Consider the following 20669-nt stretch of genomic DNA (forward strand, 5'->3'; position numbering starts at 1 on the left):
TGGCCCTGGCTGTGTCGTAAGTGCTTATCTGTGCAGCACAAAATCTGAGCCTCAATCCATTTGCCATTCTTTGTCACACCCCTCACCCCCCATCACCGCCGACCCCTTTCTTGCTCGCTAAAACACTCAATACCTCCCCTCTGATGCCATCAACCCCATTGTACTGAGACGAACTTCTCGCTAAAGTCGATTTCGATGGCGTTGCCCTTCTAACGATTAATTCTGCCTGCCAGCAAAATGATGACTTTGTTGCTGATAATGATGATTTGATAATAATGATGATGATGGTGATGTTGACTAGTTGACTTGCTTGCATTCCTTTGATTTGATTCGAGTGCCGCGATTCGGCCAGAATTGAGTGCATTTTGATATTACGTATTTTGCCTATCAATATGCACTTACCAAAAAAACCTTTAAGCAAATTTACATTTAATTGCACTTGCCAAGCATCAATCATAATGATTGATGAGTGAATAATAGCAATTGCGATATTAATTGAACTACCATTATCACCAGCATTAACATTTGTATTAGCATAAGCAGAAATGTGTACGTAAGTCTATGCATTAGCATTAGGATTAAAATGGGCATTTAGATGGGCAAAATAAGCAATAGCATTACCATTACTAAAAGCATTAGAATTATCATTAGCACTAGCATTATCCTTAGTATTAGCAATAGCATAACCATTATCATTAGCTTCAGATTTATCATTAGCATTAGCAATCGTATTGGCGTTAGCATTAGCTTTACCATCAGCATTAACGTCGGTTTAAGCATTAGCTTTAGCAATATAATTAGTAAAAGCATTAGGATTTTTGTTAGTATAAGGATTTGCATTAGCCTTAGCAATATCATTAGCAGTGTATCATTATAAATCTATAAAGAAAAGTAGAATTAATATAACCGTTTAAGCGATACTATTTTCATTATCGTTATCATTAGCATTTCTGTAGCAATTTTTCAGAAAGAATAATTCGGATAAACTATCTAATTTATTCTGATAATAAACACCAAATTTAATCGTGTAATGATTCGTAGGTAAGTTAAGAATATATAGATGATAGCCTATGCTGATTGTGAGACTTTAAAGATTTTCATTGTTGGTTTAAGCTTTAAGTTTTCTTGAGTGCTACGCAGCCCAAAGTCATAACAACAATATGCAGCTTTAATGAGTGATTAAAGCTTATTGTGTAATATGAGAAGTTTTGGCCGTTTGGCATTTGGAACGTTAAAACCCGGCCAGCGAAAATGATGTCGTCAATGTCAAAGGCAAATTTAGCACCGCACAAAAAGAAAACTTTAAAACTGGCAACATCTGTAAGCCAGAACACATTATCCCGATATTACCCCCTATAACCCCTTAAGCCCATACATCTTATCCTTATCCCATAAATGTGTACTGCCCGGAACAAAAATACCAGAAGCACGAAAAATACCAAAATAGGTAAACGCAGCTTAGCAAATTGTGCGATGCCAACGACTTGAGTTTTATTTTTATGTTGATGCAAAAACTTTACGTGCTCAAGTTTATTGAGTGGCTGCTGTCACACAGCCTTTGTATGTGTGTGTTTGTGTGTGTGTGTTTGTATGTATATATTTGTATGGCTCAGTCTGTGACAGTTAAATGGGTAGACGAAAAAGGGTTAAGCTAGGGTCGACCAACAAATAAAAGTCGTCTTGGGCTAATCAGCGACAGTTTTAATATACAACACGGTTCTCAGAACTTGTCTTCCACGAAATCGAGTCTCCATTAGCCTTAATTCTCAACTGAAATTTTTAAAGGAGTAGACTAAACAGCTACAGGTAAAAGCAATCAGAAGCTTATTTAATGTTATGTAAGAGAAAATAATATTAATTTAATGCTCGTTCGATTTATAGAGTATTTTTAACATGTAAACAGATTGTCATAGATGTAAAAGTTGAGTAAATAACATAAATGATGGGTGTTTTCAATTGGTTAAGGTTGCAGTTCAAATTTGTTTTTTACATTACATGAATCCGCATTTCCAGTTTTTTAAGTTTATAAAACCTGCTTATAAAGAAGGACCATAACTATTTTCTTTTTAGTATCACAAATCCCTTTAAGGTACATAGTATATTTAATAACCGCACTTCATGAGTTCTTTGCCATCAAAATTGATCAGGGTTATTATACTCACAAAATTAATCTTATCACTAGAACACACTTTTGATATTGCTTATTAATTAACAAATTTCCCAGCTTGATCTTTGTACACATAAATGTCCAAAGAAAGGGTATTTGATTTCCCAATGTCAACTTAATTAGATCAATCATTAATATTCAGATAAAAAAAGCAAACGATGAAAATCCGCAATTGCTGTTGGACAAATGTATTTCTTGCAAATATTCGCAAATATTTTTAACTTAGAGACAGAATGTCTGTCTTTGTTGAAAAGGAAGGGAGAGCTTTAGTGAAAAAGAAAGATAAACATAATATCATAATATCAGATGGCAGCCAAAGTAAAAGTCCTGTCTGCGGGCGTCTCAATTTTTAATGAAGCTCAAACGCAGTGCAGGAGAAAAAGCATACGCCCTTATGGCCATAAAATGAAAATGGGGGAAATTGGCGCCAAGGGGCCGAGAGTTGGTCTTAAAAAAAAAAATAGCGAGAATGTTGCAACACTTTTTTAACGGACATAACAAAAGCCATTAAGCAAACTAACACCCTTTCCGCCCCTTCCATCTAGAAAGCTCATTTCCCGACTGCAGTCCCTGTGAGTGTATGAAGACTACGATTTAAACTAAAATTAACTATTTATGATTATCCAAAAGCAGCTCTTGAACATCTGCTGAAACACAAACTATTTATCAATAGTTGAACCAAGAGTTTACTTTTGAATATTCTAAAAAATGTTTCTTTTCAAAGCTAACCTCAGTTTAAACATAAACTAAATTTATAAAATAATACATTCACTTATTTAAATACATTCACTAAAACTAAGAATATTCGTCTCGAAAAATTTATTATTAAATTTATTCATACAATTTTAATCTGCTTAGATTTTGTACGCATTTTGTCAATTAAAATTGTAAGCTAAAAATCCTACTTTTTGACCTTTTTTAAATGAGATATCAAAGGGCACTAAATGAGCACATTAATATTGGCAATCAAGCAATTGTGACGCAGCTATTTACACACACTCACTAAATAGTTTTAATTAGAAATCTTTTATACTTTATTACATTTTGGCAATTTCCAAGACGTTTAAATGAAGAAAATGAATAAATGCATTTAAGCATACATAGCTACAATTTAATTGTGAGTGTATGGGTGTGTGTGTGTGTGTGTGTGTGTTTGACTTGATTTGCACAAAGCAAAAGAGATGCTGCTGTTTGTCTAGCGCCCTCTTTTGTTAGGAACATTTAAATGAGAAAAGTTTTATGAACCCTAGTTCCAGCTTCCCGTTCTCCCCTATCTTTAACTTATCTGTACCCCCATTGTCCCTTCTCCCACACATATGTATGTATATCTAAAGAGCAAACTAAACAGCCAAATGACGCCCATTGGACATGGAATATGGTATGTCAGAATATCAAAAAACAAAAAAAAATAGAATCCCTCCGAAAGAAAGAAAGAATTATACTTCTATTTACCCAACCCAAAATTTGAGCGCAAAACAAGTAAGAAAAGCGATTTTTTGTTTGTTTTTCCAAACTCTACAAGTTACACTCACACACAAACTAAGCAGTTATGTGTGAGTTTTATATGACTTTTTATTGACAAAATGACAGCATTGTGGGCAGCAAAAGACATAATGATACTACAGTTAGAGATATATGTAGTACACACTCTTGTTTAGTAGATACTTATGCGTGGATACCCTGTAGTTCCTTGAGTAAATAAGTTTTAGATACATACTGCAGTTATTACGATTTCTCTTTTGTGTGCCATTCGTAAACGTTTGGCTGCTAAATCAATCTTTCTCCTCTCTGCTTTTTTTTTCGTCTTTCAAATTTCCCTTTTAACAGTCGCAACAACTCTTAACTCCAGCTCCCTTTCTCCATTTCGTGCCAATGAACAGTGTTTCATTTTCGAACTCCTTTTTGTTACAGTATTCTTAAACGTTTTGATGGCAGAGAAATTTTTATTTTGTACATCAACTGTTGTCATTTCACTTTTATGCACCTCACTCTTATCAACTGATAACACATTAGTGTTAAAATACTGCCAGAGAATTCCGGATATTTGTGAATATTTCATTAACGAACTTAAACTGATATAGCTGGCTTATCTAACAATTCAAATTGAAGAAATGTAAAATGTAATTAGTATTGAAACAGCTTGTTCAGGTGATACGATAAAGTGAAATGAGTACAAAACAAGAGCTTGATAAATATTTATGCCAAGCTGTGGGTATAAAAGAGCCTCTCATAAGAGACCTACTATTCAAAAACGAATACAAGATGTTTAGGAGCTCAACACGTCTCTTTACCTTATTCACTTGGCTTGCCATAAGTCTGGGACACACGATAACACCCACTATAAAGAATGGTAAGTTTCATTTACCCCAAAATAACTACAACCTGCTCTAGAAGTAAACCTGTATCTATTTAGATGCTACGGATTTGCAATCGGCACCATTTATTAAGATCGCCAATGGATATTATTATATTGAGAATAAAACAAAAGCAAACTGGTTCACTGCCTTTGAAATCTGTCGCCAAATGGATGCAAATTTGATCAGCTTGGAGACAACTGAGGAATGGCTTGCCATCACTCAGTTTCTGAATTCCTTTAGTTCTCCCAGTCAATATTGGACATCTGGCACTGATCTGGCCAAACAGGATCGCCATGTTTGGTTCTCGACGGGAAAGCTAATAACTGCCAATTTTTGGGCACCCGGACAACCTGATAATTATAAAAATCAAGAGCACTGTGATCATCTTGTCTTTTCGTTAGCTAATCCAAATGTAAGACAGTTGAATGATGCACATTGCAATGCAGAAATGTTTTATATTTGTGAAGCACGACAACCCTACACAGTTTCATTTGTTGTATGGTAAACAAAATAAACATTACTACATTTTCAATTAACTTTATTTTAGTTGAATAAAATTGTGAGCTGAAATTCTTACTGTCACCCAAAAAATAATTAATAATTTAATAGAAATTCTTACTGTAACAAAAAAAATAATAAATAATTTAATAGAATTAAAAAAAATATATATATAGCTAGTTTCTACCATAAACTTTTCTTATTTGCAAGCGTATCTTTTAGATGTTTTCTTTGACGATAAAATTAGCACTAATAAAAAATCTTTTTCATTAATATAAGATCGTTAAATTGTTTTCTTAATAGAGTCTAATGGGATTAAGTGGGTAACAAGTGTATTGAATTTTCCTTCAACCCTTTAAAAACATATTTTACTGCTAATAAATAATAATAAATGTTGAAACTCGTCCATAATTAATATTTATTGTTAAGTCTAGCTAGACAACTCACATCGTCCAGAAAACAACTCACATCGATAGTACTACGATAGTATCGAGTACTCTTTGTACATCTCTTTGAACAAGTATTTTTACTGAGTAACTTTTAGTCTGCCATTTGATTAAGTTAGTTAAATATAGTTATTTATTGGAGTTAAGTATGTTCTCGTTCTTGTCGTCAGCAAATAAAACTTGGGAAAAACCAAATCGCATAAACTGTTGTTAAGTATAAGTGCGATAAATCAATTTGTAATTGGGCCAACTTTTTGGATTCTATCTCAAGTATAAGGGTATGTATGTGTTAAGATACAAACACATACATACATACACATAAGAGACCTTGGTAGGGGGGAAACCACTGAGCGGTTTTGTTGAGGACTTTAGCGCAGCTTAAGCAGTATTTAGTTTGAGTAAATATGTGCATGTGTATGTGTTGTTGTTTTGGTAATAAAATTATTACATTTTGCAGCCTTTTTGGTCAACAGCTTAAGCTTGTTTCTCTCTTATGCTGGACTTTCGACACAAATCCCACCATGCAGAATAAATGAAAGAATAACAACAACAAATGGGGATTAAATACATATTATAGTATAAGCATATAGAAAATTCATACATTTACACATACATAAACTGATGATAAGCTTTGCTTTCTGTTTTTGCTTTCTATTTGCAGTTGGATCTACAATTACAGGACGAAGCTGGTGGTGATATCTCAAGTTTCATAACCAACGGTGAATGGGACTTGTTAGGTGAGTTAAATCACGATAATGACTGTGATAAGAATGTGAACTTAAATTCAAGTAGTTAATAAAATTGAAAAATATTTAATACTAATCAATATATATTTAATAATTTTCATTTTCTCTTCTCTGCATATGCCCCTCCATCTCATCAACAATTGTAAATTATAAATTAAAAAATTTAAACAATTATATATATATTAATTTTATATATATATATATATATACATATCGAAATTAAAAAGGTGTGCCCGGTAAACGTAATGAAATCTACTATAATTGCTGCCCAGAACCTTATATTGACATTACATTCGCCATTTTGATACGACGCAAAACTTTATACTATTTTTTCAATTTGATTGTGCCGTGCGTATTGATCGCCTCGATGGCATTGCTAGGTTTTACACTGCCACCAGATTCTGGTGAGAAGCTATCGCTTGGTAAGTGTCCACAAGAATTAAGCCAACCAAAAAACAAAAATAATAATAGTAATAATAATAATAATAATAATTTAAAAACACTCACACACACAGAGACAACAGAAATACGCTTAACCCCTTACGAGTAAAAAGTAAAGTGTGCGTTTCGATATTTAATTGTTTCGACTTTATCTGTAGGCAGAATAACCTTTTGCATGCTCTATAAATCAAATTCCGTCTATAAAATAAACACACACACACACAGAAATACTCTCAAACACACATATAGAGTAAATATTTTGCGAAACGGAAGCGTAAAAGAGGCTGCTGGGACACACAAGTTGACTGTGAGCATATTGCGCATATTACGTATACGCCCAGGCGAACCTTGACTAACTACTCATATGCAAAATGCCCGCTGGCAATGGCAACACTCTCCCTCTGTTCCTCTTTCTGCCACCCTCTCTCTCTCTCTCTCTCTATTCTCCACTCACTCTCTCGTCAAGCTATAACAAAAGAAGGCGCCATCATTTGTAATCAAAGTCAGCGCTGGCAAAACTGTAAAATATGGCACAACTACTGGGGCTGCACCTTTCAGTACGACAAAACGACAGACGCACACACACACGCACACACACACACAAATGAAATGAGCACAAAGCCTTGACCCCTTGAACCTCAGCTTCAACTATATAGAAATATATTCATATACTAGGTACATATATTTATATATTTCTATATATGTATTTAACCATGTCAAGAAGCGCAGCTAAAATACAAAATATTTACAATATAGCATTTCTACATCTTAATGCATTCGGTTGCATTTACTATCAATGAGTAAAGTAGTCGCACAACTGTATACCCTGTTAATTGTGCTTAGATGTGATCAACTGACAAACATTGTCGACATACTCTTTTATTATTAATATTCAGCTAAAAATAATGCTTAACAATTTATTATAACTTTTTTCATTTAAAACCTACTTTTATAATTTTATTTTCAATTTTGAACAATTTTTCCAGCGTTAATTTTTTAAAAAATTTAAAAAAATAAATTAGTACATAAATGAAAAGAAAGTTTGTAAACGAAAATGACTTGCTCCACTTTGTACTGCTGGCCGAGTTTACCGATACCCTGTAATTCAATCTCTTTTCAACTTAACTATTCAAATTAATGAAAAATAATTCTGTCGTACTGAAGTACTTAGAATATATCAAAACTAATTAAGCTTGCTAATATTCAAAACTATATATTGATAATACTAAAATTAAAGCAAAGTGTTGAAAATTATTAAATATTGGATGTAAATATTGAAAACATTGATATAAATTGACAAATAATGCAGATTATATATTAATGCAAATTTAAAATACCCTTTATAGATATTTAATGAATGCAGGGTATATAAATAGTTATACAAAAGGTGTTGCATTTTCATTTTTAGCAAGTTTATTAAAGTGTATTAGAATTCACTGCAAATTGTAGCTCAAAGTGAGATTGATGTAAAAATTCATAAATTTAAAATTAATAAGTGTATTTTTTTTATGTTTTAATGTTCATTTCCAACGATCCCGTTGATCTCTTAATTAAAGAATTATATCCCGCTGCTCATTTTGTTAACCAATTTTAGGCAACTGCCAAGCTACACACACAAACACACACTCACACACGCAGACAGACAGACAGACAACCATTTTGGATTAAGAAAAGTTATGCGAAAATGTGGCAAAATGCTTTGCAGCTCATATCCAGAATATCCAGAGCATGTGCCACAACTCCCAGCAACATGCAACACCATCATCTAGCTCATCACGTACTTTCAACATGCGCAGCATATGGTGCATGTCAAAATTTATACAATACTTCTATGCCGAAAATACATGTGTATGTATAAATATATAAGTCTTTATATATGTACATATATATAGATACAAATATCGCGTTTATGAGCAGAAGATGAAGAAGAAGAAGCAGATGACGAAACAGCAGCAAAAGTTTTGCTTGCAGCCAACGAAAAAGAAAAATATATATAAATAACAAAACAGTGAAAAATACCGACAAAATGCCATATTTTAAAAATTTTCCATAGACCCCCCTGACATGCGTGTCTGCCAGCGTGTGTGTGTGTGTGTGTGTGTGTGTGTGTGTGATGTGTGTGTGTGTGTGTGTGTGTGTGTGTGTGTGTGTGTGTGTAGGAAAACGCATTAGGGCCGTCAGCCGTGGTTCATGCATAATAGACAAGTTTGCGTAAAACCCTGTGGCTAATTTATGTTTGCCCGACACTTTCGGCGGCCTCTGTGCCCTTCGCCCCTCCCCTCCCCCTTTCCATCTTTCCGCCACCCCCTCTGCTGACTTTTGACATAATTTATATAACCTCAAAAGAGCAAGGCATAAAATATGCGCAGAACAAAACCGTAAAACTAAGAATTCTTTATCGCTATTGCTCGACCAAAAGATACCCTGTGCACAACCCTAAAAATACTCGAATACATACATTTACACACAAACAAACTGCCTGCCAATTATGAGCGCTAGATGGCGCCACATTTTATTAAATAGTTTCTTAAAATAATTTTGTGTTTATTATGCGACCGTGATGAATGATGATTTTATAGCGTAGATATAAACCGCATGGTAGAGTATATGAATACACAACAACACGTCCAATTTAAGGTATCTAGCTCTTAGAGTTGCTGAGCTCGCTGGGTGATAGAAAAATGGACGAGGGTGCTCAAAAATATATATTCAGATATGTTGAAAATAAAAGAAATGCAGACTTAAAACTAAGTTAAAAAAAAAGGTCAGGATAAATTGTAACACTTTATTGCTACGTGAAGTTTAAAAACTCGAATGTTTGGTTTTAATACTCAAAAGAGTATAAATATATACCCCATTAAGAACCAGACGCGCCCTTTTGATCGTTATGTACATCTTCAAATAGTTGAACTACCCTTTCTCAGGTGTATCTTAAGTTTACAGGGTATAAAAAGGCAGCAAAGAATGTTTGATAAGGACTAAGCACTCACTGACAAACACCAGCTGTCCATAAATAATGATAAGTTGCCAGTATGTGTGGGTGGTGTGTGTGTGGGTGGAAAAGCATAGTTTTTTTGGTGACAACAACGAAATTCGAACTGTAACTGCTTGCGACGGACAACGTTGAGGTTCAGCGCAGAAAATACGGTAGTAGTTTTTTATGCGAATTCAAAAAGCGGGAGAAAAAAAAATATGTTGACAATTACAAAAAATGCGTGATCTCATATGCATCCTTGCAGCAATGCAGCGCAGCCGCAGCGACAGTCGACGCAGGAAGAGCTAACGCTCAAATTCAAACAGTCTGGCAACACTTCACAGTCTCAATAACAACAATAACAATAATCATAATAATAACCGTATTGATAATAATAATATTTATGCTCTACAATCCTCTCTCTCTCTCTCTCTTTCTCGCTCTCTCTTTTTATCTCTCTGTCTATATTTCTTTCACTTTTCACCTTAATACACAACTACACTCACACACACATACACACACACCAACATACTCGCTGTGTCAATGCTTATAAAAAACTTGCTGCATACTTTCAGGAGTTACTATTTTACTATCGCTCACAGTCTTCCTGAATATGGTTGCGGAAACGATGCCAGCGACATCCGATGCCGTTCCGCTGCTCGGTAAGTCCTCCCAACAGCAACAACAACAACAAAAGCAAAGTAAAAATTATATATCATTAAAAAAACGATATTATAATTAACGCACATTCAAACATTATTCAGCTCAACTTGAACTAATCAGTTAAGATTCTTACCTTCCGCACAGCCGAGAAAAAAGAGAAAAAAGAATAAACAAATACAAGCATCTAAAGAAAACTGCCCAGAAATCTGTTTTCACATTCTATTAACAACAGCTAATATATTATACATACAAACACATTGGATTCTTTTTATGTTAGATTCTCTATTTCATTTTATTTTTTTGATTTTTCAATTTTATTATATACTCTGCGGTTGGGTCTTAAAGGTGCTCAAACTTCAACTGCTCCACGAATGTTGTACAACTACTCGTAAATACGCTCACACACACAGATACACCTGTACATACACACACCTATATATACCATTATACCATTTATACCATCATGAGTACACAGACAAATACGTATGTTTGTGTAGAGTCTTTTTTCTCATGTTCATGTTAAAAATGCTATTGTACTGTACCTCTGGTGGCAACACTGAAAATATTTCAGTCATTCAAGTGTCCGGCATCTTTAATTTCAAATGCATATTTATGTAACCTTAAAAGTATGGTAGCGTCATGTCAAGAAATTTTGCAATTCCTATTAAGAAAGTAGAAGATTGTTGAAACTCGTTAAAATATTGAATAGGTGGCAACGTTTCATAAATTTCTTAACAGTGGCATCACTGAACTTATATCTGGCTGTTTTTATACAGTTTCACAGCAAATTAGAATAACATTCAATATATCTGGCAACGCCATGACAGTAAGTTGGCACTACTAAGTAGCAACTACAATACTTAGACATGCAGCTAAAGTGCATGTTAAACTTAACATGAGCATGAGAGAATGAGCACTGTAATTAAAGATGAGTCAGGTCAGATGAAAGAAACAGAAAGTTTTTTATTAATAAACAAGGATAAAAGCACAAGATAAACGCATAACTAATAAAGAATAAGGAAGGCAAGATATTGTATTAGATGTAGTATATATATGTATACTATATAGTATGTGTGAATCAACAATGGAATCAGAGAGCTTGCCATCTTTTTCTCAGTGGAGATTTGCAGCGCTATTAGTTTCAAATTTGAAGTTTTTTTTTTTTTTTTTTTTTTATTGTATCGAGATTGAAAGCAATAAACACGTACAACAAATTGGCCAGTTTCAAGTTTCAAACAGCAAGCGCACACCTTTGTCCTGAACTCCATGAATAAGGATGAGAATAAGGATGAGAATGAGGATGGCAGCAACTTAAAATGTGGGCGAGAAGTTTATTGCGAGGCAAGGAGATGCGTTCTCTGCTGGTGTTCTGAAATCTTTTAGAGTCTGATTTCTGGTTTCTGGTGTTTGTTGTTTGTTTTCTTAATATTTCATTTAATGCGTCGCAAGACGGGGAAAAGGCGAGGCCATGATTTAAGCGATTCCATAAACTTTCCAAATGTATGCGATACGCACAGATAAAGTTTATCCCAATCACGTGCCCAACTTGAGCCAAAGAAACAGTTCTGCAAAATGCCAGCCTCATGTTTCATTTTCGTATTATTAACACATAAAACTATTTGCAACTAATGCAGCTTAAGAATGATAAGCCTTATATCTGAGAAATTTAAATAAATAATTATACAAACTCAAGCTAAAAGTATAAATTTCACCTACAGATAGTTTCAGGTGATAGAATCGCTTGATCATAAAAAGATTTTGAAATCTCGTACTGAAAATTTTAAAGTTAAAGCCCTCTTTGAAAATTTGAAAATTGAAAATATTAAATTATATATATACAAAATTATTTAAATTTTAAATGTACAACTAGAGTAGCTCAGATTAACTTCTCCTTAGCACCTTCCAACACTAGTCGCAATTAACCACACTGCTCACAATTGAGGTTAGCTTCGAAAGCACAAATTTATTATTGAATAGATCAGACAGTAGTTATCATATTCCCACATTAAAATACAATTAGTTCTAATTGAACTGTACAGTGTGCAGAAGTGCAATAAAGCCTTCGTTGCACTATACAACACTAGTCGCTATGCTGATAAACTATTAGTCTTAGTCCTTGCCATTAATTTCTCTGATGAAATCGAAACTCGAATTCATATCACGAACACGCATTACTATAATTATTATGCTGAAATTGTAACTGCATATTTACGTGTATGTAGTATGTCTGTAAGAGTATCTGTATGTGAATGTGTGCGTGTGTGTGTGTGTGTATTTGTACTACAAGTATATCATATAGTTATTTACATAGTTTAAGGTGTGTGTTTGCAGTCATTAATGGTGCTTATTTGAAAGTTTCGCTTTCAACCTTGCCGAATACGAATACGAATGTGTTACTCGAGTAGTTTATAATTATTTATTGCAATTGTATACGTAGATGCAGCTAGTGTAGCAGCAACAACAACAAACAACAATAGCAACCATAACACCACTCACGTTGTATTCACATACATAGATACATTACACAGTCTGGCACAAATGCATTCGGTTTCCAAAACAGGTTCAACGAACTTGTAAATGCTTTAATAAATTAAAATGAAAATTAAATGAAAAATGAGCAAAGTCAACGCAAACGAGTTAAAAGCATTTAATGTAAATAAAACTGAGAATATAGTTTAAATATACTTGCTACTCGTTTAATTGAATTAATTTAACTTTAACTTGGAAAGGATTCGTATTCACTTTCTCAACTTTATTTTTTAATTAAAACCACTTAAAATAAAAAAATAAATTCAGAAATTAATGGTTAATGGTTAATGGATAAATACAAATATGAACCTTAAGATACTTTAAAATAAAAAAAATGCAGAAATAGTTTTAGAATCAAAATCTATGCTCTACTTTAAAGAACTTTGGATTCTCAAAGCAAATTGAATGAAGCAAGCTATATACTTTATATTTAACGTTTTTAATGAGAAACCAAATTGTTGAATACATTATTTTGAATTGTCTTAAAATCGTTTGCTAGAACAAGTAATCTAAACTTTAAACTGATTTGTTTGCATTTGTGTTAGACTCAAGTAGACACAAACATAGACATAAATATAACATACACTTACAAAAAATACATAACAAAATAGATATTAGAGATGTGACTGATTTAGCGAGCGAATTGCGATTGTGAAGCTGTATGTGTGTTTAGAATTTTAGCAAGTGCATTGACAACCCTAAAAGTAAGCTGCTCTGTACATACATATAATCGTATACCTACAACAAACACCGTTCAATTAAATGCCATCAATAGAAACATCATATTGAATGAATACAAACTAATCGAGTATCGAGTATCTATAGTGAAGTTGGAAGTTGGAAGTTGGGTTACTTGTTTGATCAATCATCATCATCGAAGCATGATCAAAAGCTAATGAAACAATATTATTAACCGTAGCCCATAAACATAACATACGTATATATAAATACATATTTATAATATATAGTAACATTTAGTAAAATTTCATAATACTTTTAAAGGTAAGTTCGCAAACTGTGTGTGTACAAAATGAACAATCCTGGAATTTCTTCAGCGTATTTGGCGTATTTCCTTATCCTTTTATAGCTAAACTGCCGAGACGTTATCTACCTGCAGCTGACACCAAAAAAAAATATCGACAAATCTATAAGTACAAGACCCTGATCATAACAATCCCATATCCAAGCATGTCAAGTGGTAACTCTATTATTGTATCATGTATATCGTATGTCGTATATGCCAAATTTATCATCCACAGTTGGTACTATAGAAGTTATTGCACTAAATATTTACTATATTTGAATGCATATATTGTCACAACACAAATACACACACACACCTACACGCACACACATACACATACACACACACATATTTTTGACACGTAACGTAACGAAATGTCATACTCTTTAACAATCGTAGTATGTGTATCTTGAATATCGTATCTTGTATCTTTCTTATCGTATCCGAGGACTGGTATGGAAATTCTAACTCAAAACGCATGATCGATCAGAAAATTTGAATAGAAATTGAAGATTTCGAAAAGATTCACAAGAAAATGACTCGGTGAAAACTGGGATTTTCCTCCAAACTCGCTAGTAACCATAAAACACACATTTTATATATTTATATATATACATATATCTCAATATATATACTCTTTAAACTATATCATTTGTTTGAACTACTATTTTTACTGTTTCTGTGATTTCTGTATTTTTTTTCTGTTTTTTTTTTTTTTTGTGTTGGATTTGGATTTGGATTTGCGTACAACGAGTACTCGAGCATTTATGAATGCCAGTGTCGAGAGTTATTTGCCAAGGTCCACTACCACATAATGTAAAAGAAAAAATGTTCTTGTTGGCATGCAAGAACACAAATGCCTATAAACTGTTGACAAGCCCGCCCTAGAAAACCCAAGTCCTCCGCCGACCCCAGCCCCACAACCTCCAGCACACACACACACACACACACACATACACGAACACACACAAAAACACACGCATACACTTATACAACACTCACAGCATACTCATATGATAAATAAAAAACAATTTGATGAATACTTTGACTATCTTCAACTTTATATTGCATATTCACATGGCATAACATATGAATACCAATGTGAATGTATATGAATATGAATGTCTGTGTCGTTCACTTCACTTGTGGATGGCGGGGCGGAATGGGGTTGGGGATGGCGACTGTTGGGTGTTTTGGATGGGGCAGTAAATAGTTAAATTAGGGAGGGAAGGCCAAAGTCAACGTCAACACGAACTTGTCGCACAGTCTGGTCACACTTTGTCTTTTTTTTTTGCAATTAAAGACACACACACACATCGACACACCCATATACCTGGACACACACACCCACACACACACCGACACGGGAACAACTATGTAAATAACTTAATACATAAAATGTCCGTGCTAAAAATTATAATAATAATTGAGCTAAACGCTGTCTTTATATATATAAATATATATCTCTATCTCTCTCTCTCTCTTTCTATCTCAATCTCTCTCTCTCTTGCTATGTCTGTCTTGAACTGTATATTTGGCTCGCTCATACACATACACACACACACACAGTTACACACGCATATATATACTATATATGTATTTGTATAGCAGCAATATTTGCTCTCATAATCTGCATGTAAACAAATGCGGGCCGAAAAAAAAATATCACAAAATTTTGATTAGATTGGCAAAATACCTGTTGAAATTTTCCAAAAAAGGGGTATATTAGCTAGGCAGTGGCAGGGTTAACCTTTGAACTTGAACGTCTATGTGTAAATATTTTGTCTTCTTCTTCTTATTATTATTATTAATCCTGTATTATTTGGAGTTATCGTTTTTACTTTTGGAAATTGTTGGAGAATCGGTTTTAGTTTCGTTCGAATTCTCTGTGCGCTGTAGTTGTGGTAGTAAAAATCGTTCTCTCTCTCTCTATCTTTCTATCTTTCGCTCTCTCGCTCTCGCTCATGTTGTTTTTAAGTAATCCCCATGAATAATCCAATAAAACAAATATAATTGCTAACTTTTGATACACAAAATATATATATGTTTTTCATTTGATGGTGTTTCGCTTACTCAAAACATATGACAACATGCATATGTATGTGTCACAGACATACACATACACAAACAAACACATACACTACCATTGTATCATAGACACATCCACACACACACACACAAACACACACACATATACACACTCTAGCTGTAACACCTGTAAATAAAACACACACACAAAGAAATTGTTTGTTTTTTTTTTTTTTTTTAGTTTTTTTTAGCATACATACCTATTCATATGCATACGCATACGTATGTGTATATATGTTTATAGTAGAAACGTACGTCGTTCGTATGTATGTATGTATGTATGTATGTGTGATAAACTGCCCATAAATTGTGTTTTTTAAAGGTAATATTCAAACGAAAAATAAAAAAAACCTCATAATAATAATATACTTATTTGCATATGCGACTAGTTGCTCTACACTGTCCTACATATACATTATAATAATCATATGCTTAGAGCGCCTTTAAGCCAACAGTTATGTAGTGGAGTGTATGTGCCCCAGATACAACAACAACAACAATACCAATTACAAATAACCAGTAATAACCATAAACTGAAAAGTAAATGCTTAATGGCAACATATTTAAACTTAAGATGCACAGTGAAAGGTTGAAAATTGCATTTTTGTTTTACAATTTATTTAATTCACTGTAAATATATATATTTAACTGTATATTTATGTAAATATTCTACACATTTTTCACTGTGCATAAACTAAATAAATGCAATTAAATAGACTTAAAATAAAAAGAATTCAAATTTAAAATAAAAAGAAAAAAAAAACAAGAAGAACGGCAAAAAAACGCACTCAAATACCTACAACAAGATCCATTCCTATTTAATTGCCATTTAACTAAATAACTAACCACAACAGCAACCACAACAACAACCACAACAGCCACCACAACAGCAACAACAACAACAACCCAAGAACCAAACTAATCACAAATTACAAGTACAACAAAACCGTAGTTAACCAACACCTTTTGCCCAAGACCCATGTCTATCATCAAATTTTACAGCTCAACAATTTCGAAGAACCGAATCAGATCTCGATTTTTAAACAAAAATGATGATTGCGGATAATTGGTTGTGCACAAAAAATAAAGAAACCTTCAAAAATAAAATAACAGGGCAACAAAAAAGGAACAACAATTAGTCACAAAACAGCAAAGAAAAATTGTACAAAAAGAAAAACAACAACAACAACATAACAATTAATTATTAAAAATAAGAAAAAAGGAATAGAAAAGGCGTCAAGTCAAACGCGCGGTTCATTTCAAAGAAAAAGGACCTAACTCAAAGGACACTTTGAATTGAGCCACAAGTTTGTCTAGCTCTCTCTCTCTCTCTCTCTCTCTCTATATACATATATATAAAATATATATATATATATCTGTCCCACTCTGTCTCTGTCTCTTTTTGTCGCCGTCGGTGTCTCACTCTTTGTCTACCTGTCTCTGTCTTTTTTTGTCTGTTGAGTATATTTTTGGGCAAGTCAAGAAACACCTGTAATATATAACTTAATTTTCTCACTGAAGCAATTACAATAAAACTTTACAAAAAGATATATATGTACAATGTTTATAAATTTATTAACTATACTTCTTTTTTCAATATACTGCTTTGAACTTTTTCTCTAACTTTAAACTTTAGTAAGCTAAATAACATTAAAACAACAAGAATACACTGACAAAAAAAAACTAAACAAATCTTTTACATATTTTTCCAAATTTCAATGCGAATTTTGTAAATAAGATCAGAAAACACTGATCAAACGAAATGTGTATAAAGTTTCTCTTTAACTTAAACAAACAAACAACAACAAAAGCACACTCACACCCACACACACACACATACACACACAAGAAGAGATAATAATGAAATACAACAACAAGAACAACTATTTATATACACACTAAGTAAATTCAGGGAGTTTACGAGGTTGATTTCGCATTCGAAATGATATTATACACATAATAATATACAATCTAAAAAAACAACTAGAATAGAATTGTATCGAATATTGCGAGTTCGATACATGGAAATCGAATGGAAATCGATGAATATTATTACCACAACGTTTTTGTGTCATTTTTGTGTCCTTCTAGGAACTTATTTCAATTGCATTATGTTTATGGTGGCCTCATCAGTTGTGTCAACCATACTTATCCTCAATTATCATCATAGAAATCCAGATACGCATGAAATGAGTGAATGGGTAATATTTATATTCAAATTACTAAAAATTTAACTAACTTACTTGCTAACTACTTACTTACTTACTTACTTACTTTACATAAAAAAATACCAAACAAATAATATATATATCATATCTATTCCACCTCTTTTTTTTTGTGTTCGTTCCACTTTTGTTCAACATTCTTCAACTAACAATTATTTTCGTTTTGGGTTTTTTGAGCGTTCTGAGAGATACCGATACGTTATCGATTGCTTTTGTTTTGTCACAAAATGAATATGAACGAAACGAACATTTCAATCGAATATTTGAAATACCAATACCAACAACAACAACAACCAACCAATACCCCAAAAACAATCAACACCCCCAAAAACCACACAAAATCGTCACCTGAAAAAACAAACAAAAAATTAAGTTCTCCCCATTGTACATACCGAAAACTTGAAAACACTTTTTTTAACATACTTATAAGTACTTAATACAAACTATATACCAAATATATACTATACATCTAACACCTATGTATAGTGTTAGACATTTAGACGCAGAACTCTATTAAAATACTCGTACACTCACAAACAGAAATTGCCAATTACTCAGCAACTCCCTCGTTTGCATTTAACAATTGCCGTATACTCTCTTTTTACACTATTTTGCATGCCAAAACATTTTGCAAGTCATCAATAATAAGAGAAAAAAAGAAAAACAAAAAAAAAGTAAAAGATGAGCGAAAAAATGCTACTTAATTATTTTATGTATAGTTAGCTTTTTCTATTGGTAATTCCCATTAAGATCTAGAACCATCTATCAATTCCGTTAACAAGATAAACTAGAGGTGTGCGCGGCAGTTGAAATATTATTTGTATAATTTATTTTTAAAAATACTAAACGAAAAATAATTAAATAAACTTTTAATTTTTTTTTTTGATAATAATGGGTGAATAGAAAATACCGAATCTCTGGCTAATGAAAGCCCTACGAAAATCGTAATAAATATGTTTTTTTTAAATTTTGCTTAAGAGAAAAAAAGATTGGAGCCTTTTTTAGATAACAAAGATTTATAGCGAGTTTTATATAAAAATTTAAAATTCAGTAAAGAAATTCTAATATTTTGACCAATAATTAAAGATATTTATATTTGAACGTCTTTCGAATAAAAACTACTGAATCAGAATAGTAAACATAATCCCATTACAATCGACAAAAATGAAAATCTGCAAGAGCTTTAGCGAATGCGATATTTTTGATAGCTTTCAACAGTCACGCACATCTCGAATCACGACCAAACATCGTGTAAATACTCTCACATGCTTATCTTAAGTTGATACCAAGTCTTTGGAGAAGAAAAACTGCAGATATTATAACTTCAATTTGTATCATCCAATTGAGATTAGATTTGGTTTTAGAAACATGCATCAATCCGTCATCAATCATCAACAAAATTGACCCCTAGTTAACAGAGTTTCCCAAACAAAATTCAGATTATATTTATGATTTTAAGCAGGTATTTAAAGTTAAATATATAAAAACAAAGCTTAAAGTTAAATTTTAAATAAATAATATATTAAACTCCTACATATATAAACAATTCTTGGTATGTCAAACAGAGATGTGTCTGTGTTTTAAAACAAACTTATCACATTTAGTTATTACATATTTAGTACAATTGATGACATGCTTTTACCTTAACGTTAATCTTAACTTTAACCTTAACTTAATTGCCTTATACGTATCTGTATTTGTACCTTACAACTTGCATTACAAACTATGAAAAAAAAATATTAAAAAAAGCACAATAATCACACCAAAAACTTTTATTTCTCTAACAAAAACTCTGGCCAACAACAACTACTACAAAACTACAACAATAACAACAACAACAACAACAACTACTACTACTACTATTACTACGTTAACTGGCAAACTCTCAACGCTTAAAAAAAAACTACTCAACTCAAATGCCTCTTCAACTATCTTTCACTCCCTGTAACTAACTAACTAACTATATAACTAACTATCTTCGTACTACAACAACAACAACAAAAATTTCGCTGCTGTTGCATCCTATTTAATCAGCACTCAATCAGCACAATAAAAAAAAAGGCAACAGCAATAACAGACGAAATGTAGTTGAAGAGTTCAGTTTGTTCGTTTCTTTCTTTTATGACTAATCGAAGTGGCAACAGCTTGGAACGGCTAAAAGGATTCTTGGGTGTAAAATGGGCCAACAATATGCTTTGGGTTGAGCTAATTGAATGGACAGCTGAAATCGATTTATGTCTCTTTTTGGGTTAGGGTTTGATTTGGGTTTAGATTTGAAGCGTGCTGTAAATCATTTGCAGTTTTGATGCGTATTGAAGGACATGCAAAACATACAAATATAAATCTAGAATGACAGAGTTGGAGTGTGAAAAAGAAAAACAGAAAATGTATTTGCATGACATGCTGATAAAATGTCACAGAAAGCATTGTCACAGCACGACAGCTGTTTGTACAATACGGCGTATACGTGTTAAAATAAATTGCAAAGTGTAAATATTGTATTTCAAAACT

At 32.7% G+C, this 20669-nt stretch overlaps 1 protein-coding gene across 1 annotated transcript in view; it reads left to right on the plus strand.

Annotated features, from left to right (window-relative positions):
• LOC117786406 (neuronal acetylcholine receptor subunit alpha-7-like) overlaps positions 1-20418 on the plus strand; it is a 137436-nt gene extending 117018 nt beyond the window's left edge. The window contains exons 6-10 of the mRNA XM_034624648.1: positions 6130-6205; positions 6442-6636; positions 10205-10291; positions 18025-18134; positions 20380-20418. Coding sequence (XP_034480539.1) covers positions 6130-6205; positions 6442-6636; positions 10205-10291; positions 18025-18134; positions 20380-20418 — 507 coding nt within the window. The remainder of the gene's footprint in view (positions 1-6129; positions 6206-6441; positions 6637-10204; positions 10292-18024; positions 18135-20379) is intronic.
• The last annotated feature ends 251 nt before the right edge of the window (positions 20419-20669 follow it).

This window comes from Drosophila innubila, chromosome X (genome assembly GCF_004354385.1).
Source record: "Drosophila innubila isolate TH190305 chromosome X, UK_Dinn_1.0, whole genome shotgun sequence".
NCBI lineage: Eukaryota > Metazoa > Arthropoda > Insecta > Diptera > Drosophilidae > Drosophila > Drosophila innubila.